Source organism: Phocoena sinus, chromosome 10, assembly GCF_008692025.1.
Source record: "Phocoena sinus isolate mPhoSin1 chromosome 10, mPhoSin1.pri, whole genome shotgun sequence".
In the NCBI taxonomy this organism is placed as follows: Eukaryota; Metazoa; Chordata; class Mammalia; order Artiodactyla; family Phocoenidae; genus Phocoena; species Phocoena sinus.
Window position 1 is genome coordinate 6,407,569 of NC_045772.1, and position 27,214 is coordinate 6,434,782.

At 53.1% G+C, this 27,214-nt stretch overlaps 1 protein-coding gene across 4 annotated transcripts in view; it reads left to right on the top strand.

Moving 5' to 3' along the window:
- PACSIN2 (protein kinase C and casein kinase substrate in neurons 2) overlaps window positions 1–16,624 on the top strand; it is a 140,029-nt gene extending 123,405 nt beyond the window's left edge. For 3 of the 4 annotated variants that reach the window (XM_032645270.1, XM_032645271.1, XM_032645272.1), the window contains exons 6-11: window positions 2,279–2,454; window positions 4,508–4,628; window positions 7,865–7,986; window positions 10,068–10,190; window positions 10,609–10,805; window positions 14,832–16,624. In XM_032645270.1, coding sequence (XP_032501161.1) covers window positions 2,279–2,454; window positions 4,508–4,628; window positions 7,865–7,986; window positions 10,068–10,190; window positions 10,609–10,805; window positions 14,832–14,944 — 852 coding nt within the window. In that variant the 3' untranslated portion in view covers window positions 14,945–16,624. The remainder of the gene's footprint in view (window positions 1–2,278; window positions 2,455–4,507; window positions 4,629–7,864; window positions 7,987–10,067; window positions 10,191–10,608; window positions 10,806–14,831) is intronic. The other variant, XM_032645273.1, reaches the window with a different exon arrangement.
- Window positions 16,625–27,214: the final 10,590 nt, after the last annotated feature.

A 27,214-nucleotide genomic window follows, 5' to 3' on the forward strand; every position in this document is an offset into this window, starting at 1 on the left:
CTCCGTGAATATTTATTGGGAACTTTCTCTGTGCTAGCAGTTCCCCGAATGACGATGACCAATGACCGTGTTCTCTACCTGGCCTGTGCTGGGACGGGGCTGCTCGTGAGCACAGGCCGGGTGAAGCCCACCCCCACCCCGCCACCAGGGGTCCAGGGAGGTTACCGAAGGGTGAAGGATCCCAAGAAGTGGTTGCTCTGTGTCACTCTGATGGCACCACTGGTGTTTGAACCCACAGCTGCTTGCCTCTGGCGTCTGAGCTCAAGCTGCTGCGAGGCGCCTCGCACGTATAGGCGTGGGCAGTGGGTGGTGATGCACAAGCAGAGCAGCTGCGGAGCCGTGCTCCTGCTGGGGACGCCCAGCCTCTGGCAGGGATGACCTCTTTCCGGGGTCATAGAGGACGCAAGCCCAGCCAAGGCAGGAGGCTTAGAAGAGAACAAGGAACCAAAGATAGCAGGCGAGGGGTGAGGGGCAGAGGTGGGGACTCTGGGGGTGGGCAGGCCTGCTCTCTGGAGGTTGCGGAAGGCTTCAAGAAGAGGGTCTCTTTGGAGCATAAAGGGGAGTCTTCCAGGGCATGAGTCAGAGAAAGTCGTCTGGGAGAGGCGCAGGGGAGGTGGTGAGTAGACTTGGATCCCAAATGGGGGCAGAGAAGCTGCTCTAGAGGTGGCAGGGGCCGGGCCCTGAGGCCAGGACTTGATCTTAAAAGCACGGGGTCCCTGCAGAAGCTCAGGGGGGGTTCATTCCTTCCTCAGAAGGCCCCACGCTGTCGTCAGGAACAGAAAAGCAAAGTTCCTAGGTGGCCAGCCCATCCATCCGTGATCAACCCCCATTTTTCAGGGTCTTGATAGTGGAAAAGGCTTGTGATAAATGAGCGGCCCCAGCCCTGCCATCCCTAACTTTACCCTAGGAGGCTACCATCACTTTGATGGTCCCACCAACTATCAAAACCATGTCGGGGTGGGGGGACTTCCCTGGTGGTCCAGTGGCTAAGAGTCTGTGCTCCTAATACAGGGGGCCCGGGTTAATCCATGGTCAGCGAACTAGATCTCACAGGCCACAACTAAAAAGATCCCACATGCCACAACTAAAAAAAGATCCCGCATGCCGCAACTAAGATCCCATGGGCCGCAATTAAGACCCAGTGCGGCCAAATAAATAAATAAATATTTTTTTAAAAAAAACAAAAAACAAAACCATGTGGGGCGCAGGGAAGACTGCATGGGTTTACTGACCCCGGGCACATCCCTGCGAGGTAAATGTGCTAACTTTAGCCATGGCTCTTAGGCTAAAGACATGATACACTGTCCCTAGACACCCTTGAGAATAGGACATACCTATATTCATATTTTCTTCCTGGTAAAACCCCTTCTTGAGGACAGTCTGGGGAGGAACAGCTGTGTTGGGGATGTCTTGGGCTGGAGGAAAGGGAACTAGGACTCTTCTGAATGCCTTGGTGCTGCTTGGTGTCCTTGTCTGTCACCTCATTTGAGTATCAGGATACTGTGACGTAGAAGTACTTCGTTTTCTGAGAAGGAAAGCGAGGCTCCCAGAAAACGAGCGGCACAGGCTTTGGCCACGGGTTTGTCTGGCGCTTGGAGCCCTGTGATCTTGCCTTTAAGGTAACTGTCGAGCCACTGCTGCCGTGGGCAAGATCTGAGGCTCAGCCCTTCCCCGGGGGAGAGAGGACACGGGCGAGTGACGTGGGGCTCGAGGCCATGCACACTGGGCTCCAAGTGACCGCCTCTTCCCCAGTGGCTACCTGTTTGGGTCTTACTCCAGCTGAGAGCCCTGGCAGATGCCAGGAGTGTGATTTGCATTTCAGAAGTGGAGGGGCTGGGACTTGAACTTGGAACTCTGTCAGACTCTGGAGCTTGTTCTCTTTGGGTTTTGGAATCTGGGGCGGCTGGGGGACGGAGCAGCTTTCCCCAAGGGCGACATTGGTGGTGGGAGAGCATCCAAGATGAGCCTGGGGGGCCTGGCGTGTGGAGTGCGGAGGGCTGTTTCACAGCCAGGTTGGGTGGGTGCCCCTCAGGAGCAGAGGTGGGGCGTGAGTCCTCTGGGCAGGAGCTTGCGGGGCAAAGGAAATAGATCGGGTGCTTCTTGGATGTGGGGTCGCCTGAGGAGTAGTCTAGATGCTGATGGATTCAGAAGTGGTGGAGGGGGCAAGGGCCGGGTGATGGACAGGGTGGTACAGAGCCGGGCTCGCTTGCTCTCGGTCAGAGGCAAGTGGGCTGAGTGGAAGTTAGTCTTCAACTCATGTGCCTGGACTTTCTCGTAGACCAAAGAAAAGTACGAGAAGTCCCTGAAGGAGCTGGGCCAGGGCACACCGCAGTACATGGAGGGCATGGAGCAGGTGTTTGAGCAGTGCCAGCAGTTTGAAGAGAAGCGCCTGCGCTTCTTCCGGGAAGTTCTGCTGGAGGTTCAGAAGCACCTAGACCTGTCGAACGTGGCCAGGTAAGTGTCCCTTAGCTGAAAAGCACATCCCAGGGAAGTCAGTGGAAAGTTGCTTTGGCATAAAGATCCGTTGCTGCTCTCCAGCCTTGGGGTGGCAGTGCTTGTCAGAAGGTCTTAAGTTCCCCTGTCCAGGGAGGGCCCTTTGGCCAAGCCTGCCTGTGGCCATGCAGTGTCCTGCTGCCTGGGACAGCTGCTCCCTGGCCTGAGTCGGGTGGCCGCCTGCCACTCTCTGCCAGCTCTGGGTACAGTCCTCTGCATCTAGGCAGGAAGGGAGGGCCGCGGCTTGGACCCGCCACAGTTGCACGTTTGAAATCAACCCGGGAGCAAGTCGAGCAGTTCCGGGGCTGGCACACCCTGCCCCCGGGATGGCCTTTCTTTGAGGACCTTTACGAGGTCTTTTCAATCCAGAGCAGCTGGCTGCCAGCTTGTTCCTTGACTTCCAGTGGTTCTGGGCCTCGGGCAGCACAGACCCTCAGAGACTCGGTTCTGAACGGAGACGTGGAGGCTGTGATATTCCTTCCATACTTTCCTTGTCTTTGGTCCCATGACACCTTCGTCAGGGCAGAGGCCCGTGCTAACCCTGGACCTAGACTTCTGTCATCCACATAGCAGAGCCATTTAGAAATGACTCACAAGTTAAAGCTTGTCGTGAATAGGAAATTACATTCCTTTTGTCTCCTTCTAATAGGAAAAACATCAAAAGCAACAGTTATTGTTCAGCTCCTCTGCCAACAACTAACGGATCCTTATGAGTGTCTGTGAAGGAGGGGCATTATTCCCCATCTTGCTGATGAGGGAGCAGGCTGGCGTGGTTAAGGGACTTGCCCAAGGCTGCACCGCCGGCTGGGGCAGGGCTGGGGCTGCCAGGCTCTTCTGCGGGTGGAGTAACTCCCATCGTGTGAGGGCTTGTCCTCGGTTGATGTGCCTTGCTTCCCTTAGTCCTCCAAGCCACCCTGGGGAGGAGATGGTGTAGTAGTGTTCTAGGGCTGCCATAATGAAATACCCAAACCTGGGCAGCCTAGAACAACAGAAATTTCTTCTCTTGCACTTCTGAAATCAAGGTGTCAGCGGGGCCTCACTCCCTCTGATGGCTCTGCTGTAGGGGAGGACTCTTCCTTGCCTCTTCCAGCTTTTGGTGTTTGGGGTCAATCCTTGGCCTTCCTTGACTTGCAGACGAGACGCATCACTCCAGTCACATGGCCATCTTCTGTGTCTTCACATTGTCTTCCCTCTGTCTCTGTACCCAAATTTCCCCCTTTTTATAAAAAGGTGGTTTTTTTAATTTACAGATTACCTCTGTAAAGATCCTATTTCCCCATAAGGTCCCATTCCATGGTACTGGGGCCTAGGACTCCAACATTATCTTTTCTGGAAGACACAGTTTACCCCGTAACAGGTGGCATTATGCACACTCAGTGGAGGAAGACACTGAGGCCAGGCCCAGAGAGGGTAACTGACTTGCTAGCCATACAGCCTAGAAGTGAAAACACCAGGACCCGCAGTGGTCATACTCCTATCTGACACGGTCAGCTTCCTAGGGAGGCGAGCTGCTCTGCGCGGTCAAGCAGAAGCAGGAGTCCCCCCAGGTGGCTCGTGGGGTGTGCAGCCACCACAGCACTGGCCAATCTTTGTTTACTGTTTTTGCACAGCTGAGTGTAAACCTTCCTGCTTTTTTGAAGGGATGAGGGGGTGCTTTCTGACACTGAATTCTGGACCTGGTTAAATGGGACCACACAGATTGGTGGCCCGTGTGGCCCAGATGCCAGCACCTTTTGTATTATCTGACAGAGCAAAGCCAGGTTGTTGCCACCTGGTTTGATTTGTCCGAAGCTGAAGCTATGGCTTCCACGCCATGGTTGTTGTTTGTCCCATTCTGTGTGCATCACGGCCAGATGACCGTCCAACTGAGCCAGGGCAAGGGTCTGATCTGCCCTGTGAAGTCGACTCTCGTGTGGCTACAGACCATGGCGCCAGCTCTAGGCAGGCCCTGGGCGAGGCTGAGGGCTGGCCTTCCCGTCCTTCAAAAAGACTCACGCTTCTGTCTCTGATTTAGCTACAAAAACATTTACCGAGACCTGGAGCAGAGCATCAAAGTTGCCGACGCGGTGGAGGACCTGAGGTGGTTCAGAGCCAACCACGGGCCAGGCATGTCCATGAACTGGCCACAGTTTGAGGTAAGAGGGGGCTCTACCTATGACCTGTTGGCCTGGGAGGGGCCTAGGCCCACAGGGTCAAGTCATACACCGTTCTTTCTCCATCCAACTCAGCTGGCCTGTGCCCTGTTTATGTGGCAGCCTTTACACATGGCAATCCTAGAAACCAAGTGGATGTTTAATGTTCTGGGGGGCTTCAGGATTACCAAAGGGCCTTCTGAATCCCTGGTGAAGATGCAATTATGTTCTTTGTAATTGAGAACTTTGATGGTCACTTGTTGACCATCTGGCATTCCCTTCGTGGTGAGTCCCAGGAGTTGCAGGACTTACAGTTCCCTGCTCAACCCTGCGAGATGGCCAGAGAAGGAGTGGCCACAGTGCATTCCAGGCCTGGTGGGCCAAGAGCACCAGCTCAGCAGCCTCTGGTCCAGGACGAGAGGGGAGCATGGTCTCAGTGTGTAGCTGTTTTTACCCTTCACATGAGGGCTTTTCCTTATCTTCTTATATAAATTCAGCCAACTTTGGTGTAGGATTAACTTTCTTCTTTTCCCATTTTCATGGGTCCCAGCTGTCCAGTATCTTTACATGCAAAATTCAAGGACCTGGGGATCTCAAGGCTCTTCCAGCCCTAGAATTGGGTCCCCAGGCCCCACCTGGCCTCCTGTTGATAGCAGAGAAGGCAGTGGCCACAAGTCCCACCACCCTGTTCTCTGAGGGAAAGGATTCTCCCCACCTCGTGGCGAAGCAGGGGCTGGGAAGGGCCCCACAGTGCCATGGCTGCTGCCTCCCCCGGGGAGGATGCTGGAGGCAGCCCCCTCTGCCTTGGGCTCCAACCACCTGGCCCCGCTGACTCAGTAGCGGCTGGAGCCCAGGCTGCACTCAGATCCTGCCTCAGCACTTACTAGCTGTGGGATGCTGAGCAAGTCATCTGCCCTTTTTGTGACTCAGTTTTCCCATGTGTAAAACGGGGATGACAACAGCCCCGATCTTCTTGGAGGCTGGAGGTTCAGTGACCTGGTCCGTACTGGGTATTGCCCCTGGACCCACCACACAGAAACTTGTTTGGCCCCGTCCCAGCCTATAGTTTTTTCAGTCCGCATCCCTGTGCCTCTGTTTTCTGGAGTTTCTCAAGAAAGCTTCTCCAGATGACAGTGGGTTCCTGGAGCTGGGCATTCCCCCTGCACTGCCTTTAGGACACCGGCTCCCAACAGGGACCAAGAGCAGAGGCCCGGGGCCTTCCCAGGTGGAAGTGGACCTAGAGGAGACAGCACAGCCCGACTTCTCCTCCCCCTAGTGATGGCACACGGGCAAGAAGCGAGTTGGCGATGGGACTTGTGCACACACCTGGATTCTCCTCTGCGGGGAGTGTTCGCTGCTCTCAGGAGAGGCTCAGGAAGCCCTCTGTGACATGTACCCGCTCCAACCCCCAGGTCCCTTAGGGTTGTTCGTCCCTACCCAGAGAAAGGAAGACTTGACAGGCAGTCTTGCTGGGGTGGGTGTCCTGGCCAGAACCCATGGTGGCCCTTCTCTCTGTGGGTCCCACGGGCCGGGAACCCATGCCTGCATGTGTTGCATGCTTGCAGCTCTTACAGGATCATGCTTCCTTTCTCTAATGAAATTATTTGTTTTTATTTTCCATGCCACAAGGATGAAGTAAGTTCCTATTTTATGGCTAACTTATTGAATTCCAAACCTCTTGCAGTGTGTGTTCAGCCCAGGTGGGTCTGTGTGTGGCATCTGCAGCCTGATTCTGACAGGTTAAAGAACCGTGGCCACAGTGTAGCCCAGGCTGTTTTGTTGTCCAAGTTAATAGCGGACCCTTCCCTTCAGAGTTGGCCTGGTGTTGATCACATCGGCCCTTGGAAAGCCACCCCATCAGGACGGATTTATATTTCAAAAGGTCCTATTTGCAGGGCAGAAATAGAGACACAGACGTAGAGAACAAACATATGGACACCAAGGGGGGAAAGTGGGGGGCGGGTGGTGGTGGTGGTGGTGGGATGAATTGGGAGATTGGGATTGACATATATACACTAATATGTATAAAGTGGATGACTACTAAGAACCTGCTGTGTAAAAAATAAGTAAAATTCAAAAAAAAATTTTTAAAAAGGTCACTATGGGGATTCTGAGTTCTAGTTGAGTCCTCAGTCAGCTTATTTCAGTTAAGAAGATAATTAACAAATAAATAGGTGACCTAAGTTTGGGGTTGAGGGCCCAGGTCTGCCACCAGCTCTGCATGGGCAAGTCACTTTTCTTTCTGGGTGTTGGTTTCCTCATCTGACAAATTGGCAGGTGAGACTTGAATGTTTCTAAGGTGGCTTCTAGCCTTGAAATTCCATAACTACACATGAGCAAAGCTCATGACTCAAAGCACAGCTCAGAGTCATCCCAAATATTAATTCAGATAAAGTTGTTGGATAATGGGTAGAAATGGGGCAGGGGGAAGAGTTCATTAAATGTGTACACACACATGCTTTTCTCCCAGTGTTTTCAGTGCGGTTGATAAAAGCCTGTTCACATGCTGGAAAAATAGTGACCCTCTGGGGAGGTAAACACTGCTTTGCTTTGTTAGCTAGCCCCCAGCACGCTGCTCAGATGGGGGAGGACGTTCTGGCCAGGGAAGGGCACTGCTCCTTGGAGACTTGAGTGGCTGGGTTGCCCCTGCAGTGATGTGGGAGCTCCCCTGGGACCCTGATTTTGTTTGCACCCAGGGCCCATTTCCCACACTGCAGGCTTGCTCAGGCCCCCACGCCCAGCTCTCTTGCCCTGCTGACGGTTCAGGGCACGGGTGAGAGAGTCTTCAGCACTGAATGCCAAGCCCCTCGGAGGGTGGGCTCTGTCTCCTTTGGAAGCGCGAGGAAACCTGGCGAGGCCTCTGGCTGCTGCTGCGGGCCTGAGGGTCCGGAAGCTGAGTGCCACAGGGACAGGGGTTGGATGGGGAGGCTCCCTGGGACTGGAATGCAGGATCCCTGAATGTCGGCTCCAGTCTTCTTATCATCCATCCGTCCCTGCAGGCTGGGCCTGGTGCTGACCTCCAGGCCCCCTGAGGAGTCCACACTTCGCACAGTGAGGAGGGGTCAGTGGTGGGTGTCATGAGCCCGGGGTCTGCTGGGTAACAAGGGAGAGCAGAGGCAGCAAGGGTAGATGCCACTAACTGCGGGGCAGGCCACTGGCTCGCTGGCCGGTGTCTTAGACTGATGTGGCCTCAAACAAATGAAATTCCTGATTTCTCTCCCTCGGTACCCGTTGCTCAGGAGTGGTCTGCAGACCTGAATAGAACTCTCAGCCGGAGAGAGAAGAAGAAGACTGCTGATGGTGTGACCCTGACGGGCATCAACCAGACCGGGGACCAGGCTCTGCAGAACAAGCCCAGCAGGTGGGCACTGGGGCGGCCTCAATCCCTGGAAAGGTCCCCTTGGTCCTCTGCACGGGCTGGGACGCCCCCACCTGCAACACCGGGAGACTCCCCGATGGGGCCTCGCAGGGAGCCCCAGGGCCATCTTTCCAGACACTCCCTGGCTGCCTGCGCTCTGCTGGGCAGTGGCCCAAGGTCATCTCTGGAGAGAATCATCAGTCCACCTGGTGCCAGAGCTGCAGAAAGATCCAGAGGGGGAGCCTTTGCCACAAATGTGCCTTGGGCCCCAAATGAGGGGAAGAACTGATGTTAGGTGCTGGTCATTATGTGTCCCCAGTGGTGCACACGGGCAGGTGGAGGTCACTGTCGGTGGGGTCCTTCAGGAGGGTTCAGGTGTCCTGGCCAGGTTTGTACTTATTTCCCTGTGCCGTATGCAGGTGCCTTATTCGGGGGTGGGGCATTGTCAAGTGCCCCCTTTTTCAAATTACCTCTTTGCTGAGAGCACTGGTTATTTCTGACCTCATTGTTTGCTAAAACTGAGTTTGGATCAAAGAGGTGGCACTGAGGTCCTTTAGAACCTCCTGGAAAGTGTGTGCCAGGTGAGGCCACAGAGTTCCCAGCAGATAATGTTGCTGTCCTCTGCAGAGCTGAGGCTGCCCTGCAGGCCCTGGGCCCAGAGGCCTCCACGGCATGCTGGATGATAACACACCTCAGGCTCGTGGCTTCCTAGGAAGAGTCAGCGCAGGTTCCGCAGGCCTTTCTGTAGCCCTGGGCACTCAAGCCCCCGCCCAGTCTCCCTGGGCTGACATGACCACTTGTCATTCAGCTGCTGTGCCACCATCTGGGCAGGTGGGCCTGATTAAGTGACTGCAGCAGTGAGCACCGTGCCAGGGGTCAGGCCAGCACCTGTGTGACTATGGGCGGGGCGGGGCGGCCTAGGTTGGCCAGGGCTGCTGCACAAATTCAGCTGCCCAGCACCAACCCCCTTTCAGATCAGCTGGAGAAAGGTGCCGAAGAGGGAGGAGGGCCTGGTGGTCTTAGACATGTGGCCCTGATGTAGGCAACAGGCAGGCATAGGCCCAGTGCCTCTTGCCTGGCCTGAAACCAGTGAGGCAGTTGCCGGCCACTTGGGGTCACTCTGGTGACATTTGAAGCATTTCCTTGCCTACCCTCCTCTGCTCTGACTGAGCCATCCCCCCAGCACTTTGTGGGCCCCGCTCCGTGCCGCCCTGGCTTGGGAGGTGGTGCTGGCCTGGGGAGCCCTGCCCTGCAGCTCAATGGTGCAGTCCCTCAGCTCAGAGTTCTACAGTGGGGTGCCTGGGCTCTCGGGGGCCTGTCTTATCTCTACCATCTTGTTCCACGCTCTGCATTTCATCACCTGGCTGTCAGCACTCAGGCCAGGCTGGGGTCAAATTTCTCTCTGGTCCCCTCTGGGCCTGGCACACAGTAGGCAGTTGATACAGTTAAGCAGATGGATTTTCTCTCTCTGGAGCACAAAAGGGGTCCTTTCTTCCCAGAAAGGGCTATTCAGCAGGCTTTGGTTCCGATTTTGGAAGTTGCAGACCCAGAAGAACCAGGGCGGAGGCTGTTGGGCCCTTTTGTAGTCAGAAGGAGAGGGTACGCTGCTCTGTGGGGTCTGGAGAGCTCCGGGACCTCCCTCCTGCCCTCGGCAGGGCTCTGAGCCTCCCCGGCTGTCACCCTCGCCAGGCTGAGCCCCACAGGCTGTTGGCTGCCAGCTCTCAGCAGAGAGCCAGGTGGGGCGGACTATGGAGAGAGAGAACCCCTGAGCCCAGAAGCACTTTGCTCCAGCGACAGCCTGTGCCCTCCTCAGGGCTCCTGTTCAGGATAGACTGTGTTCAGACACAAGGAGGGCAAAGGGAAACCTTGTTCTCTCTTAGACACTTAAAGCGCAATTAACAGCCAAAGCGTTGCCAAGCGTTTTGCTAAAACAGGCTTTCTGCGCAAACAACATATTCCTCCTATTTGACGGGGAGCCGATTTGTCCCTTCAAACCCTGGCCCTGTGATCCTGCAGCTGGGAGCACCCCGGACCTTGGGGGCCACCGAGTTGGGGTCCCCTGAAAGCTCTCTCTCTCCCCGTAGCGACTTTAGTGTCCCGAACAACCCCGCACGGTCAGCGCAGTCACTGTCCAGCTACAACCCCTTCGAGGACGAGGACGACACGGGGAGCACCGTCAGTGAGAAGGAGGACATTAAGGCCAAAAAGTTGGTGAACAAACGTTTCCCTCTGGTTTCCACCTCGCTCCTTTGTCTCTCCTCTCTGTCCAGGGTCTCACCCCTTCGGCACTCAAGGCAATGCATGAGGCCTGCAGGAGGTGGCCCGGCTGCCAGCTGGTGGACGGTCTCTGGCTTCTCGATCTCTTAGGGAGGGAGGCACCAGTTAACAAGCTGTGGTTGCTTTTTCTCTGCCCTCTGTTAACCCATGTCAAGGTCCCGGCACACCAGCACAGGAAGACGGGCATGCCGGGCGGCCCCACAGGGAGCCTGCCCACGCAGGGCTGCTGAGGGGGCTGTGATCCTGCAGAAGGGGTCCCAGCCCAGCCCCAGGGTTCCCTCGGCTGCCTGGGCGGGGACCAAGGCTCCAAGCAGGGCTTCAGGCCCCTGGGTCAACCCTTTCTTGCAGTGTGAGCAGCTACGAGAAGACCCAGAGCTACCCCACGGACTGGTCAGATGATGAGTCTAACAACCCGTTCTCCTCCACGGATGCCAACGGGGACTCAAATCCATTTGACGAGGACACACCCTCGGGGACGGAAGTGCGGGTCCGGGCCCTTTACGACTACGAAGGGCAGGAGCACGATGAGCTGAGCTTCAAGGCTGGTAGGTGGCCCTCCCGGCTGGCATCTGGGGCGAGTGCTTCCAGCCTGCTGGGGGAGGTGGTTGTTTTTTAAGTCTGCTAAAATTTCCTGCTAGTTTCATTTGTGTGTTCGCCAGTCCACCCCCCATTTTAAAAGTAGCAGATGGGGCTTCCCTGGTGGCGCGGTGGTTGAGAATCCGCCTGCCAATGCAGGGGACAAGGGTTCAAGCCCTGGTCCGGGAAGATCCCACATGTTGTGGAGCAACTAAGCCCGTGCGCCAGAACTACGGAAGCCCGCTTGCCTAGAGCCCATGCTCCGCAACAAGAGAAGCCACCGCAATGAGAAGCCCACACACCGCAATGAAGAGTAGCCCCCGCTCTCCGCAGCTAGAGAAAGCACGCACGCAGCAAGGAAGACCCCACGCAGCCAAAAATAAATAAATAATTAAAATAAATAAATTAAAAAAAAAAAAGGTAGCAGATGTGCAACACCAAAGCTTAGAAGACAGCGAGGTGCCCATGTGCCTTTGCCCAAGATGCGGCCTCAGCAGGGCTAAGGCCTGTGCACAGGAGATGCTGATCACCAGGCTCCCTGGAAGCAGCTGCCCTATGGGTCCCCAAGGGAAGCCTTTCTCCAGAGGCCCACAGCTGGCAGAGGAGCCCAGACCCCAGAAGAGCAGGCAGCGTGTCCGTGGGGCTGCAGAGCCTCATCTTGGGGCAGTGCTTTTCACACTCTTTCTGCAGCCATGCTGTGTGCACACCTACCACCAACACACCTTTGCTGCCAGTAGCTGAAACCCCGGTTTTATAGACCAGTCTGGATCCTGATTGTATGAGCTCTGTGGGTGGAGATTTTCTATCCTGTCCTTTTTTTTTTTTAAATGCTGCAGCCCTCCATTTGAAGAGCACTACCTTAGAGCCTGTCCAGAGACGCTTGATCGGCCTGTGCCAAGTGGGCCCAAAGGGAGCCAAGTTCCTTCCTTCTGCCTTGCCCCTCCTCAAAGCCAGCCCAAATTCAGCATCCATCCCTCCAGGGCAGGGGCTGTGCTGGGCCCTGACTCAACCAGCACAGGCTAAAGTGTGCCCTCCATGCTTCATCTCTGGGACAGACCCTCACTTCTGACCCCACCCCACCCCGGCTGGGGCTGTGTCCGGAAGCCCTTGTCTCTGCACTCAGCAGGCCGGCCAGCTCTCCCCGGACACTCGACCCCAGGGTTGGTCATTGGGTGCCTCTGGCTGGTTGTAGAAAGTTCTTTTTTTTTTTTTTTTTTTTTAATTTATTTAATTTATTTATTTTTGGCTGTGCTGGGTCTTCGTTGCTGTGCGCAGGCTTTCTCTAGTTTTGGCGAGCCAGGGCTACTCTTCATTGTGGTGCACAGGCTTCTCATTGCGGTGGCTTCTCTTGTTGCTGAGCACGGGCTCTAGGCGCGTGGGCTTCAGTAGTTGTGGCACTTGGGCTCAGCAGTTGTGGCTCGCGGGCTTAGTTGCTCCACGGCATGTGGGATCTTCCCAGACCAGGGCTCGAATCCATGTCCCCTGCATTGGCAGGCGGATTCTTAACCACTGCACCACCAGGGAAGCCCTGGATGTAGAAGTTCTTACGTGTGTCTTTTTTTTTTTTTTTTTTTTTTTCCCTGTACGCGGGCCTCTCACTGTTGTGGCCTCTCCCATTGTGGAGCACAGGCTCCGGACGCGCAGGCTTAGCAGCCATGGCTCATGGGCCTAGACGCTCCGCGGCATGTGGGATCTTCCGGACCGGGGCACGAACCCGTGTCCCCTGCATCAGCAGGCAGACTCTCAACCACGGCGCCACCAGGGAAGCCCCTCTTACGTGTCTTTAAACACCTTTGTTGAGTTTTCTTTTCTTTTCTTTTTTTTTGGCGGGGTTGGGGGGGTGTGCCTTGAAGCTTGCGGGATCTTAGTTCCCTGATCAGGGATCGAACCCACACCCCCTGTAGTGGAAGGGTAGAATCCCAACCCCTGGACCGCCAGGGAATTACCTCGAGTTTTCTGACATCTTTGGTTGGGGTTGTTTCCCCCCTGCTTTGTTTGTTGATTGATTGATTTTTAATTTCTCATTCTTTCTAATTCTTTCTTTTTCTCATTTGGCCCCGCTGTAGAGCTTGTGGGATCTTAGTTCCCTGACCAGGGATTGAACCTGGTCCCCGGCAGTGAAAGCGCCAAGTCCTAACCACTGGACTGCCAGGGAATTCCCTCTAAATTTTACCTATTGGATTAGTCAGCAGTTTTATAGATTTAAAATGTTTCCTTCTGTTCCCAGTGAATTACCAAAAGCAAACTGAAGTGAATGTTTCTAGTCACCGGTTTACATTTTCACAACTTGGAAGGTTCCTATTAGTTTCGTCTGTTTTCTGTGTTATTTTTCTTTTCCCCGACGTGACATTAGTTCCCGGCCCATACTGCTTCCTCTGTCTTAAGCACGCTCTGGCCGCTCTCCACTTCTCTGGGCCTTGGGAGCCTGCAGAGTCTTCACTTGGTGCACTTTTCACCACGTGACAGCATAATAGAGCTGGTGCCCCGTCGGCTCCGGGCAGCCTCGCTCATCAGGGCCTGATGGGAGAAACACCAGTCGTCAGTGTCGCCCCTGCCAGGGGCCCACGGGGGCACCTGGAGGTGGGCGAAGGTGAGGTTTACCGCTCAGCACGCCACGCCTCGGCCCCCTGCATTCGCTCCTGATGTTGCCAAGCCAGACTTGCATGAGCACGGGTGCACAGCAGCGGGCAGAAGAACCATCTCGCTCATGGGAGTAACGGCAGCCCCCGTTTACCGAGTGCTCGCTGCGTGGACCCAGGGCCCTTTTGTGTTTTAACATTTGGTCCTCACAGTGCCCCCTCACCCCTTCCCCCGGTCCACAGATGAGGCAGCTAGGCCCCAGGGACGGGGCCTTGGCCAGCTCTCCCAGCAGCCCAGGTATTGGCCCCCCAGGCATCTGGATCAGTATGGCTGCTACACAAAATAAGGAGTCAGGGAAATGTTGCTAAACAAGGCTTAATTGCCTGAGGGAAAAAAATGTAACTGAGCCTGAAAAATGGACCAAAATGCCAACAGGAAATACAAAGTTGCAAAGTGACCAATAAGGACAGGCCTCAGCTGGCCTGTCTTCTGCCAGTCCCCGCAGCCATCTCTGCAGGGTGGTGGTCACCGGCCAGAGCTCCTTCCTGTCCCCTGGTCTGGGCTGCTCTGTCTGTCCTGAACAGGAAAATGCCACGCCTGGACCTCCCTCCACCTCAGCCCTGACCACACCTTTGGTCCTTGTCCCCTGGCCTGTCTCCTTGAGGAACCAGGGCTCCATCTGTCCCTCTCTCATGTCTGTATCTCCTTCACCACCCAGGGCCTTGGTGTGATGTAGAGGTTCCTTCATGCTTGAACAAACAAAAGATAAATCAAACTGCACTAACACAGAGCCATGGGGAGATTCCAGAACCATGCCAATACTCTCAGTGTTGGGAGAGGTTGATTTCCTTAAGTCAGAGGACAAATGTTCTGAGCTAGCTGCTGGGGATGGTATAATGGGTCCCCAACGCTCCCACAGCCTGCAGTCTAGACACACATTAAATGAAGGCACCAAGACCATGGCAACAAGTGCTGGAGGAGATACGAGAAGATCAGGCGGGCCAGGGCCCAGGGGAAGGAAGGATGGCAGTACAGGGCTGTGAGGGAGGTGACACAGACCCTGTGAAAGGATTCCTCTGACCTGGCCTGGGACAGTCGGAGGCAAAAGTCCTGCAGCGTTTAATTCTGCAGTCTCTGTGGGAGCCCTGCTGGCAACTGAGAACGGCTTGCTTTAGGATCACTGTGTGAAAGACCTGGGTCTTTAGATCTCTCAGAGGCCCCCATGACTAAACACGAAACCTTAGATGCAACTTGATAGAGAAAGAGCCAGGCCCTCGGGCCACGTTGCCCCCAGAAGAATGCCTGCCCCTCCCACCCAAGTTAGGGACCCTCTGTGGGCCCAGGGTGGGGGCTAAAACATGAGGGTGATTCTCTGACCCTGTGGTCACCAAGACCGCTTCCTTTTTGTCTTGCAGGGGATGAGCTGACCAAGGTAGAGGATGAGGATGAGCAGGGCTGGTGCAAGGGACGCTTGGACAACGGACAGGTTGGCCTGTACCCAGCGAATTACGTCGAGGCGATCCAGTGACGGGCTGGTGGGCTGGCTGGCGGAGGGGTGGAGGTGGAGGTCCCAGGGGCTCTGTTAGCCCTGGGCCCCGGGCTCTGGCGCCTCCAGCCGGCTGTGTGGGCGTTCACTCCTTTTCCTGCAAAAGATGATGGTTCCATTGCTCTTGGCTTCATGGTGTCTCTTGAAGGCAGACAAGCTGGTCCTTTTACCTGGGACTCGGCACCCTTTCCACAGTGCAAATGGAGAGATCTGAGCACAGGAAGACGCAGTACAACAGAAATCGCCGGGACCCTCCCCTGCCCCCGCTCCCCCACTCGCTGTGTGTTGGCTTATCATGGATCTGTATATTCTTGACCTTGTCTTTGCTCCTCTCCTCCAAGTCCATGGTAATGGTGGGTTACACTGATTCTGGTTCCACTGATTACTTTCTCTGATGAGTCCCGTCACCTGCAACTTAGATGAACAAACTTACATGCCATTTTCTGAGGGAGGACTTTGAGGTTTTTAATTTAAAGGCTGTGTACAGTTACTTTTTTATATACATGTTCTTCCATTCATTTATACTTAAATTATGGCATAGATGGATGTACACCAGTCTTAAGGAAATATCTCTATTTCCATGTCGTACTGTTAATCAACCATGCCACTGCCTGGGGCAAGCTGCGAGAGCCAGTAGCTCATTTGGACAGACAATGTTTGAGACAAGAGATTGCAGTAGAAAGATGGGAACACATGGCTGGATTCCTGTTGTGAATGCTGTCCACATTTGGGGCATCCAAATGTGACTTGCGCAAATAATCTTATGTAGAACTCTCTAAAATCACCATATTTAAAAACTGTTTTCACTCTGTGCTTAAAACTTCACTCATGCAAATTAACAATTTTATCAGTGATTTGAAAGGTTAAAAAATAAGACTAACTTTTCAAGTGAATGCATCTATAGTTAAGATGCTTTATGTTAGACTGTCATGTCTTGGTGTATATCTATATATATTATTTGATATTCAGAGAATCTAAAGAGCTCGTCTACTGTGTTAATGAGATTTAACAGCTTTTGACAGTGGGTTTAATTTGTAAACTGCTTAAAGACCGTGGCATTTGGGCACAGGCCTGGCTGGTCAGCTGAGACCCTCTGGGCTCGGGCCCTGGGCCTCTCTGAAGTGGAGCCTGCTGTAGGGAAGTCTGTCCTCACTGGCTAGCTGTGGGTCCAACTTCTAACAAGCCTTAGTCCTTTCTGTAGCAGAACACTGTACAAACCTCCCGTGTCTTTCCAGCAGTTGAAGATTTCACTGTCATCTGTATTCCTCGTGAGCAAACAAAAGCTGGATCTCACCCCCCTAGCACAAGGGTCTCTTCGCAGTGTCCTTAGTCATCAGGGAGCGGGCGTGCTGGGGCAGGAAGCTGCACTGTGATCACGGGGCAGGGGAGGGAGGGATAACCTTTACTTTGTGTAACTCAGACGTTGGAGAAATGGCTGCTGCCATCACAAGCTATGCATTTTATTCAATGTTTCCAGTGAGCTTGATGTCTTGCTTGGAAAATGGATGTGTGTCTGTCTGTCACGAACACTTACCAGCAGAAATCCTCATTCCTTTGCTACAGATGTACCAAAAATTGTCACGTCTTTTCAGTTTAGGTGTTTCTTTAAACGCATAGTATTTTAGAAAAAGAATCAATAAACAGTTGATCTCGTGAGTATGACAGTCTCTGTGCTATGCGTGTGCCTCATGCTCTCATCAACTGGTGGACGTGTCTTCACTGGCATTTATGCACCAGCTCTGGAGCCAGGCAAGATCCCAGGTACAAGACCACTGCCCAGGGGGCCGTGTCCCTGTCCCACTGCCCCTGCCAAGCTAGAGGTTGGGGAGTTGAGGCACCGGAGCCCCTTGCAGTTCTTCTCTCCCCCAAACCTGCCGCTGTGTGGCCTAGACTCCCCCTGTGTGGGCAGCAGGCTGGCGCCTCCCTACCCACTCCCCAAGGCCCAAATAGCAGGACCAGACCAGAGACCACTCATCACCCGAGCTTCCTTGAACGTATTTCCTGAGCACCCGCTGTGCACTGAGCCCTCTCTACTTATCTGCAAAGAACATGCCCATCTCCAAACACGCCGTGAGTGAGATGAGTCTCCTCGTTTCCATTTTACAGAGAAAGAAGCAGAGGCTCCAAGAGCCAGACTCACCCAAGGAGTCCCCGCTGGTCTGTGGCACCAAGTAAAATCCCTGAAGAGCCCTCCACCCTCACCCCCGGGGGTGACCTGAGTCGGAAGGAGGCCAGGGCAAAGCGGGAAAGGAGAGATGTGAGGGCTGCTGGACTCACTGACGTCGGTCAGGCTGCCAGAGAAGCGCCCCATCTGGGCACCAGGCCCTCACAGGGGTGCAGGAGTGAGGGGGTAGCCGCCACGGCAGTGTTAAACTTTGCCAGCTCATTAAGGGCCAAGGATGAATCTGTCATCTGCCACCTGGTCTGATGGTGATGGGGCCCCTGCTCTCCACTTCTGAGGAGAAGCTGGAGCCCATCGCAGCTGCCCGCTGCCCAGGGCAGTCACCAGCATCTGCCTCGCCAGCCCCAGGCTCCTCCGAGAGACAAGCTGGGCCAGAGCAGAAGGGAGGGGTCAGAGCAGGCACCCAGTCCCGTCTCCTGAGCTGGGCCTGCTGGGCTTTTGGTGAGCTCGTGTACTGTGATGCCAGCGCGTGGGGGAGGCTGGAGTCACCCCACTTTGCAGAAGACAAAGAAGGTCTGGAAATTCAAGTCCAGTGAGTTGCCCAAGGTCCTGTGACCGAACCGTGGTTCAAACCCACATCTGCAGGACTCTCGAGGGCAAGCCCGTCCTCGCTTTCTCCACTGGCGGATAAAGAACAAGGTGGGTAAGCAGGAGGAACCCTCAAAAGTCAGGCCGAAACAGCCGCTGCTCGGCGAGGCCCTTTTCTCAGCTTCCTGTATCCTCAGAGCTCCTGCGAGGAAGCCTGAAGGGCCCACACTGCCCACCTGTCCTCTCCTGGCCCGGCCCTCGGGGTGAGCCTGGAAGCGTTAACTCGCTCCTGGGCCTCATCTTCTCAGGCAAGCGTGATACCTGCCTCCCGGGTGGGGGTTAGGGTAAAGGGGTGCAAGGCCACAGGTGCTCGGGAGATGATATCTTTTGCCATGATTATGCGTGACGTCTCACCCTCCTGGTCCCCGGTCAGGCTGCCCCTCCCGTGCCCTCCATGCTGGGCCACTGAGCCCTCTTTGCCTCTCTGTCCTTCCCCACCCCCATAGCCACTGCCTGGGCCAAGCTGCCCCTTCTCCCCCTGGATCACTGCTGCATCCACACCACCCGCAGGGGTCCCCAGGGCTCTCAGCAGCCCACCCCACTTCCCTCAGTGGCGCGGGGGGTAGAGTACTTCCTCCTCTCCAAGCCCCCCAGTAATGACCAGAGGGAAAGTGACCTATGGCCTAGTGACCTGGGCAGGGATCTGATGCTGCCACAGTACGAGCTAAAACACTGGGTCTTCTGGAGTCCCTGCACATGGAGGACAGGGCTGGCCTCGGTGTCCCAGGCTTCCCTGCAGGGCCCTGATCCACCTAAACACAGGCAGGCCAGTCCCCTTGCCTGGCCTGGCCTTCTCTGGGTGGCCTGTGGATCTGGGCTGTGCCAATGCCTCAAGTCCTAGGGGGCAGGCTTGGGGGGCCACTTGCCATCCATGGGATAGGGGTGTGGGAAGCTGGGGGGCCCCTCCTTGTTCCTGGGGAAACTGAGGCCATGTGAGGGTCAGGTGTGACGTGCCTGTGGCCACAGAGCAAGTGGCTGGAGTAGCTGAGCCAGGTCTGACCCCGAGTAGCCCCTCCTGGCAGGCAGTTGCCTCCCTCCCTCCCTATGTCCTGTTCCTAGGTTGTATTCATTCATCAAGCAGCTCTTGAGCACCTACTGTGTGCAAGACTCGGTGGTGCCAGGACAGACACGAGGAAGGGCCCATGTTTGCCTTCAGGGGACTCCAGAGGTCAGGGGGAGACGGAGTCACTGTGATACTGGCCGCAGTGGCCAGAGATGAGGGGGCAGGATGGTCTCCTGAGCGTGCGTGGTGGATTCTGGAGGTCAGCCTACAAGTCTCAGGAAATTTGGACAAACAGGGCCTCCCAACCCGGCTCCAAGACCCTAAGGGGTGGGCACTATGGGGTCCTTGAGCTGTTTCCCCCACTTCCAGCGGGAAGTGTCCCCGCCTGGGTGGAGGTCAGGCTGGGCTGTGGGCAGACTGGGGGGACCTCCACCCCTGTGGGCCCTGAAGCCCAAGCAGGTGCCTGAGCCTCTCTGAGCTGGGTGTCCAGAAGCAGGAGAACTTGCCAGGTCGGGGCCCTGCTCTCAAGGTGTCCTGGAAACTGCCTCTCATCCCCCCCACCCCTTCTCACAGCCCCAGCTCTCTCCGGGGTGGCAGCTGCCCTTTCTGCGCCTCTCTGCACCCCTGCCCAGACACCGGCAGGAGGTGTGTGCCCCTCTCCGGGCCTTAGTTTTCCCTTAGACGGGCCCGCAGTGACCTCCGGGCTGGATCTCTGTGGTCTCTGGAGGGAGCGAGCAGAAGGGCCGGGCGACAGCGCCTCAGTGGACAGACCTGGGGCCCCCTGATGGAGAGGCCTGGGCCCTCCTGGTGGAGAGGCCTGGGCCCGGGATAGAAGCACCTCTGCTGCCCGGGGAAGGACAGACCCAGGTTGAGGTATGAGGCTCATTCATGCCCCACCAGGCAGGGCCACTGCCAAGCACAGGGTCAGAGGAGCCAGGCTGACCCCGGCACTCTTGGGGGACAGGCAGCTTCTCAGCCTGCTGTTTCCAACCAGCCTTGGGCTAAACAGGTATCAGCTACATGCCAGGCCCTGTGCTGAGCACCTTTCCCTGCAAAGGATCATAGAAATCTCCTCACGATGTATGAGCACCATTTTATAGATGAGGAAACAAACGAGAGAGCCTGAGTGACTTACATCGGGCCACACAGCAAGTCAGGGTAGAGCTGGGGTTGGAACCCCGACGCCCAACGCCAGACAGCAGATGCCGTTGTCTAAACTGCTGGTTCTCAAACATCTAGAGGGCTTGTTACAACCCAGCTTGCCGGGCCACATTCCAGAGTTTCTGAGTCACCAGGTTGGGGGGTGAGGCCCAGGGCTTGCACATCTAACAAGTCCGCAGCTGACGCTGACCCAGGACCACCCTCTGAGCAAGTCAGAGCTGCCCAAAATACCAGCAATTCCGTGTCCTCCTTGATTTGTTCATATAACCAGCAGATGCTCCTAACCCAGCTCTGGGGACCCAGAGACTGATCAACCACAGTCTGGGCCGAGGAGGTGGGCACGCTATGGACGAAGAGAGCCCAGGGAGCAAGGGACACAGGCCAATGTGACCTCCCATCCCTGGCAAGGGGCAGGGAGGGTTAGGAGGCAGCCACGTAGTAGAGGGAGAGGTGCCTCATGAGGGTTGGATGGGCACCTTGTGAAAATGGTCTCACCCCCAAACACCATCCTAGCTCAAGCCAGAAATAACCAAAGTATGCAGACCCCAGATGGAGACTCCGGACCCTCCCTAGCCAGAGGCTGGGCGGGAATGCTTCCTCCAAGCCATATGTTCACCCATCTCTGAAACTGTACAGAAGTCTGGGTTTTCCACACCAAAACCTGACAAAATATTTTTTTCTTCTCTGAAAATTAATGAGTCTTACAAAGGTGTAAAAACGAAGCCAGGGGTTCAGAGCATGGACTGTGAGGTCATATTCTCTGCACTCAAACTTGGCTCCAATTGTGGGGCCTCACTTAGCGATGTTACCTTCAGCAAAATACTTAATTTCTCCGAGGCTTGGTTTACTCATCTATAAAATGGCAATAATAGTAAACATTTGTATTTCACTCTGTGCCAGACCCTGCTCTAAACTCTTTAACATGTATTAATATTTAACAAAGCAGCCCTATGAACTAGGTAAATATTATTATTCCTATTTCTATAGGTAAGGAACCTGAGGCACAGAGAGGTTAGGTAACTTGCCCAAGGTACCATACCATACAGCCAAGCTAGCTAGGTTCAGACGTGGGTAGTGCAGTGCAGTCCCTGCCCACTAGGCTGTGCTATTGGACAACGAGGTCGCCTGCCTCAGAGGGCGAGGATGTGCCTGCCCCCAGTGGCGCTCATTAACATACCTACCAGAATGGGAGTTACCCCATTTCCAAGACGCCGGGCCTGAAAGGCCCTCCTCCGTGCTCTGGAGCACCTCAGTGTCACTACTGGCACATCTTCTTGCTTAAACAGCAAGCTCCTTGGTGCAGACACTGCACCCTAATCTTCTCTCTAGCCCCAGTGCTTTGGAGCGAAATTGAAAAGAAAAAATGAAATCAATTTTGGACCACCCAGTAAAACTCAGATTGGACTGTTTTAGACCTCTTCAAATCCTCTGTGGAAAAGGCTAGGAAATGAAGGAAGGGAGGAACAGATGAACAAATGAACTGCATAAATAACATCACTGTCTGAGGAAAGGATAAGTAACACCGGCCGTCAGCGGGCTAAAGCCCTGACGTGCAGCATGGCAACCGAAGGCCACAGAAACCCGAGTGCCTGGCCAAGAGGTCTGAGAACAAACAGCCCCGAGCCGGATGGCATTTGATCAACAAGGTGAAACTGACCGCAAGCGAACTGTGTGCAGCTCCTTCGCCACTTCCTGGTCAAGATTAGCCAGCCTGCTCCTGCCCCTCTATAATAGTTTTCAAATAACAATGTTAATGACCACTCAGCAGTTGTAAAAGGAACAAAGGTTCAGATGAAAACTTGGAAACTAAGCAAAAGTATTCAGAAAAACATTAAAGTCCCAACATCCAGAGGTAATAACTGCTGACATTCTGGTGCATTTTTTCTAGTCTTTTTCTATACATACACATGTGCCCATGTTTCATTGTCCTTATCATTAATGTGTGTGTTTTTTACAAAATTGGGATCATACTCTAAACGTAGTTTGGTACCCTGCTTCATTCTCTTAATATTTGATCATGAGCATTTCCTCCTGTCCCTAAATATGCTTCCACTAAAAATGTTTAATGACATTCCATGTGTGAGAAGTCTCATATTGCTGAGCACGTCTTTGTTTCCCATCTTTTTTTATTTTTTAAGGTATAATTTACATACAGTAAAATGCACCCTGTTTAGTGTATAATTTGACAAATGCACATACATCATGTAACCACCACCACAAACAAGATAGAGAACTGTCCCCTCACTCTCCAGATTTCTGCCTGGTCCTCTGTAATCAACCCCTCCTTGTATTTCCAGCCCCTGGAAACCACTGATCTGTCTTGTTTCCACAGTTTTGCCTTTTCCAGAATGTCATATGAATGGAATCATACAATATGTAGCTTTTTGAAATCGTCTTATCTTTCACTTCACATAATTCGTCTGAGATCCATCCACGTGGTTTCATGGATCAGTTTGTTACTACTTATTGTGGGTAGTTTACATTGAATGAATTTACCATGGTTTGTTAGTCCAAGTGAAGGATATTTGGGTTTTTTCTAGTTTTTGATTACAAATAAATGTGTCATAAACGTACAAGTACAGGTTTTGTGTAAACATAATTTTTCATTTCACTATCCAATTATTTTTTGTAATATCGTAATGTTGCAAATGTCACAGTAATGAGGATTCTAAATCTTTTATCCCATTAAAGGCGGTAATGGCATCAGCTTAAATTTCTTTATTTTTTTAAATAAATTTATTTATTTTATTTTTGGCTGAGTTGGGTCTTCGTTGCTGTGCGCGGGCTTTCTCTAGTTGTGGCGAGTGGGGGCTACTCTTCGTTGCAGTACACAGGCTTCTTGTCACAATGGCTTCTCTTGTTGTGGAGCACAGGTTCTAGGCCTGCAGGCTTCAGTAGTTGTGGCTTATGGGCTCTAGAGCACAGGCTGAATAGTTGTGGCGCACGGGCTTAGTTGCTCTGCGGCACGTGGGATCTTCCCAGACCAGGGCTCAAATTCGTGTCCCCTGCATTGGCAGGCGGATTCTTAACCACTGCGCCACCAGGGAAGTCCTAAATTTCTACTTTTAAAAGATCAATCAGGGGGCTTCCCTGGTGGCGCAGTGGTTAAGAATCCGCCTGCCAATGCAGGGGACACAGGTTCGAGCTCTGGTCCAGGAAGATCCCACGTGCCGCGGAACAACTAAGCCCATGCGCCACAACTACTGAGCCTACGCTCTAGAGCCTATGAGCCACAACTATGAGCCCACGTGCCACAACTACTGAAGCCCACGCACCTAAAGTCCGTGCTCTGCAGCAAGAGAAGCCACCGCAATGAGAAGCCTGTGCACCACAATGAAGAGTAGCCCCCACTTGCCGCAACTAGAGAAAGCCTGTGTGCAGCAATGAAGACCCAACCCAGCCAAAAATAAATAAATAAAATAAATAAATTGATTAAAAAAAATCAATCAAGGTGAATTCCATGGCAGTCCAGGAGCTAGGACTCTGCGCTTCCACACAGGGGGCACGGGTTCGATCCCTGGTCAGGGAACTAAGATCCCGCAAGCCACACAGCGCAGCCAAAAAAATGGGGGCGGAGAGGGCACTTGTGAATTTCCAGAAGTGTGAAACCAAGCAGGCCTCTGCAGGGCCCTCCTGGGTACAAAAGCCCCTCTGTGTCCCCTGTCTCTTGTTTGTGAAAAACGGCTTTAGTCTCCCAGAACTTCCCTGAGTTCCAAAGACCAGACTCAAGCAGCTACTAATCAAGGAAGTGAGGAAATGTAGAAACAAAGGAAAAGCAGTCAAGAAACTAGTTCATCGATAGAGCAGAGTCCTGGTTCATCCTCATAACAACTGTCAGAACAGTCTGATGCATCTTTGAGTTGTTCTGCAGAAACTAAGACCCCACGCAGGTGGAGGTTGTTGACTACATGCTGACCCCAAGCACATTGACCCCAGACTGGTTGGAACCAGAAGGTTCCTGAAATATCACCCTGTTAACTCACCACCAACCAATCAGAAGAAAGCCCACGAGCTGAAACCCTCACCCCAATGTTGCCTTTAAAACCCATTCCCCGAAAACCGTCGAGGAGTTTGGGTCTTGGAGCATGAGCTGCCCATTCTCCTTGCTTGGTGCCTGCAATAAACACTGTGCTTTCCTTCACCACAACCCAGTGTCAGTAAACTGGCTTTGTTGTGCAGTGGGCAAGCAGACCCAAGTTCAGTTTGGTAACAAGTGCACTGCCTGAGCATATACGGATTGGTGGAAATCAGATAAGACTGGGAATTCCGTGGTGGCCCAGTGGGTAAGACTCTGCGCTCCCAATGCAGATCCCTGGTCGGGGAACTAGATCCCGCATGTATGCCACAACTAAGAAGCCCGCATGCTGCAACTAAAAGATCCTGCAGGCCACAACTAAAGATCCCACGTGCTGTAACTAAGACCCGGCACAGCCCAAATGAATTAATTAATTTTTTTAAAAAAGCAGATAAGGTTGCTCAGGATTCCATGAGCTCATTTTCAAAAGCATCTGACCTGTACAGAAATGGCATGTCTGAGATAGTGTTCACTTCGTAAGTTGCCTGCCATTCCAGTTCTACAAGGATCAAGCCAAGAGCCACTGCAGTCACCCACTGACAGTGTACCTGAGGGGAATTCAGGATGGTGAAAAACAGGAATCATTCTGTCCTTTGGATACTGGCCCTGAGATAGTTAAGATACACAACTAAGGAAAAATTTCAGTAACCCCAGATTCTTGTATCTTCCCATACGGAGAAAAGCACTAAAATCATTAACTTGAGATGTCTGTTTTTGTGATTCCCAGTAATCGTTTGACGTTCGACTACATGTTTTTTTCCAGCCGCCCCCCCCCCCACTCCCAATTCATATATATCCTGGCTCATCCCTCACCTCTTTGGAACAGTACGTCAAGGCTATCTGAAAGGCTGTCTCCTGGGTTAGAGTCCTCAGGAAGACACTGAATAAATTCAACTCACAGCTCTTACATTGTGTGTGTGTGTGTTGTTGTTTTAAGTCAGCAATTTGTTTTCTTTTCAGCACTAACTAAAGTCCACCAGGGCAAGGATGAGATCTGTGCTTATTCTGACTTTGTGAGTCACCATATGACTATGTAAGCATGTCTGGTTTTTCCTAGAGTGGCACTTGGCTTTCAGCAAGCTCCTGTCCGACTGGGTGGACTAAATAAACTAAATGTTGTCTCACTTGGCCAGAGCCACACCAGGATATCCCCATAAGACACAGATGGCAAGGACAGTACCCAGAGGGCAACGTGGGCCTGCCTGTTGGCTGGGCCCTTCTTTCGAAGCTCTTCTGTGTTCTATTATGCTCAGATCTGAAGCAATGAATTTCTGCCTACCCTCCTTTGAGAGCAAGAGGATTTCCTATCCTCTTCAGGATTTGGTATTACTAGATTTTGCTTCTACTCCTGGCAGCAATGGATCTTTGCTTGTAGCCTGAGGGAGAGTGAATTTGCTGCTTTTGCTTTCTAAGAGAGAAGGGAAGCGGGTGGGGTTTTGTGCCCATCCCCCAAAAGTTGGGTGCCTGCCCTACCAAGGGGTTTCTCTCTGATGTCAGAGATCTCTGTCTCCATCTTTCTCATGAAGAAAGATTTCTGATGGAGGTTTATGGAAAAGAGCTTGTGAATGAATGTAAACTCTTCTTGTTTCTGAGGCTTCTAGCTATTCCAAATTGACATGCTAGCCCATGCTTGGCCTCTAAGAGTTCATTAAAATTTTAACTGATTTCCTCTTGCCCACTTGTGTGGCAGCCACCTCTTTCCCCTGTGCTTTGCCAAAGGTGAAAGAGCTCTCTGTTCCCAGTGTGTTTGGAGAGGCTAGGCTCTCTTTGGAATTCAGTTTACTTGGTTGCTTTGCTCTCAGCTCTCTGATGGGCTCAAGAGAAGTTATGATTTTAAAGGTTATCCAGCCTTTTCTCATTATTATGTTAGGAGTGACGTTCTTTGCAGCTTTCTACATTCTAAGCCCATTCCACGCATCCTTACTGAATGCATACTATGTGCCCGGCTTTGTTCTAGGTGCTGGGGATAGAGAGGTAGATGGAATACATCTGATCTCAAAAAATTTATATTCAGCTGAGGGGAGTATTACACATTATGGCATTAGGTGATAATAAGTTCTATGAAGAACGCTTAAGCAGATGATAGAAAAGAGAAAGATGGGTGTACAAATGGTATTTTTTGGGGGGGGTGTGTCCCCTTATGCCCCAACTAGTGTAGATACTGTCTACACTTCATTGCACTTTTTTTCTTCTTCTCAGGGATCTCTATACTGGAGACTGGAGTAGACAATATCCTGAATCTGATATATAACTTGGTAAGAAGATTTCAACTCCAAATAGTAAATGGGACCATCATTCCCACTCCCATCAGAAAGCACAGGACTCATAAACATGCCAGGTATTCTGTGTAGGGTCAAACCCGTACCTAGGGACACAAAGTACAGGGTTATTTATTTATTTATTTTTTTTTTTTTTCAGTATGTGGTCCTCTCACTGCTGTGGCCTCTCCCGTTGCGGAGCACAGGCTCCGGACGCGCAGGCTCAGCGGCCACGGCTCACGGGCCCAGCCGCTCCGCGGCATGTGGGATCTCCCCGGACCCGGGCATGAACCCGTGTCCCCTGCATTGGCAGGTGGACTCTCAACCACTGCGCCACCAGGGAAGCCCGGTATGTATATACTTTGACTCAGTACAAGGCAGAACTTTCAGTCACAGCTGAAACTTACTGTAAAAGTAACTTACTGTTCTGGAAGGTAATACATTTCCCTTCCTTGGAATAGTTCCAACCCTGCAAGCTTCCAACTTCCCTGAGGGCATCTAACCAGACAGGTTGAAAGACCACTGCCAAAGCCTTTCCCAGGGCTTCACTGGGAAGCTGCTCTCCTGTACTGCTCAGCACTGATTCCCCATCTCTCACCCCACTGCACAGAGGAGCAAACCCAGCTTTAGAGACGTGATCTGACCAAGGTCACAGAGCTGGGAAGGAGCTGGCTGGAGTGAGCTTGGAGCCAAGGTGTTGCATTTGACTCCAAAACCTGTTATCCTTCTCCTGACCCCCGGAACCTCAGGTGACACCTAGTGGCTCCACACCCACTAACGCAAAACAGGCACCTTTCTCCAAGCGTTTAAACCCCCCAGCTAGTAATGTCAGCCGAAGGGTAGAAAAGGGCCAGCTTCTTTTCTTGTCTATATTCATCAGATTTGACTGAGCGCCTTTTGCCTCAGGAGAACTGCTGACTCTCACTGACATAACCCAAACTGATCCTTTTCGCCATAGGACGCCTCCCACCAGGGCTCAGGCGAC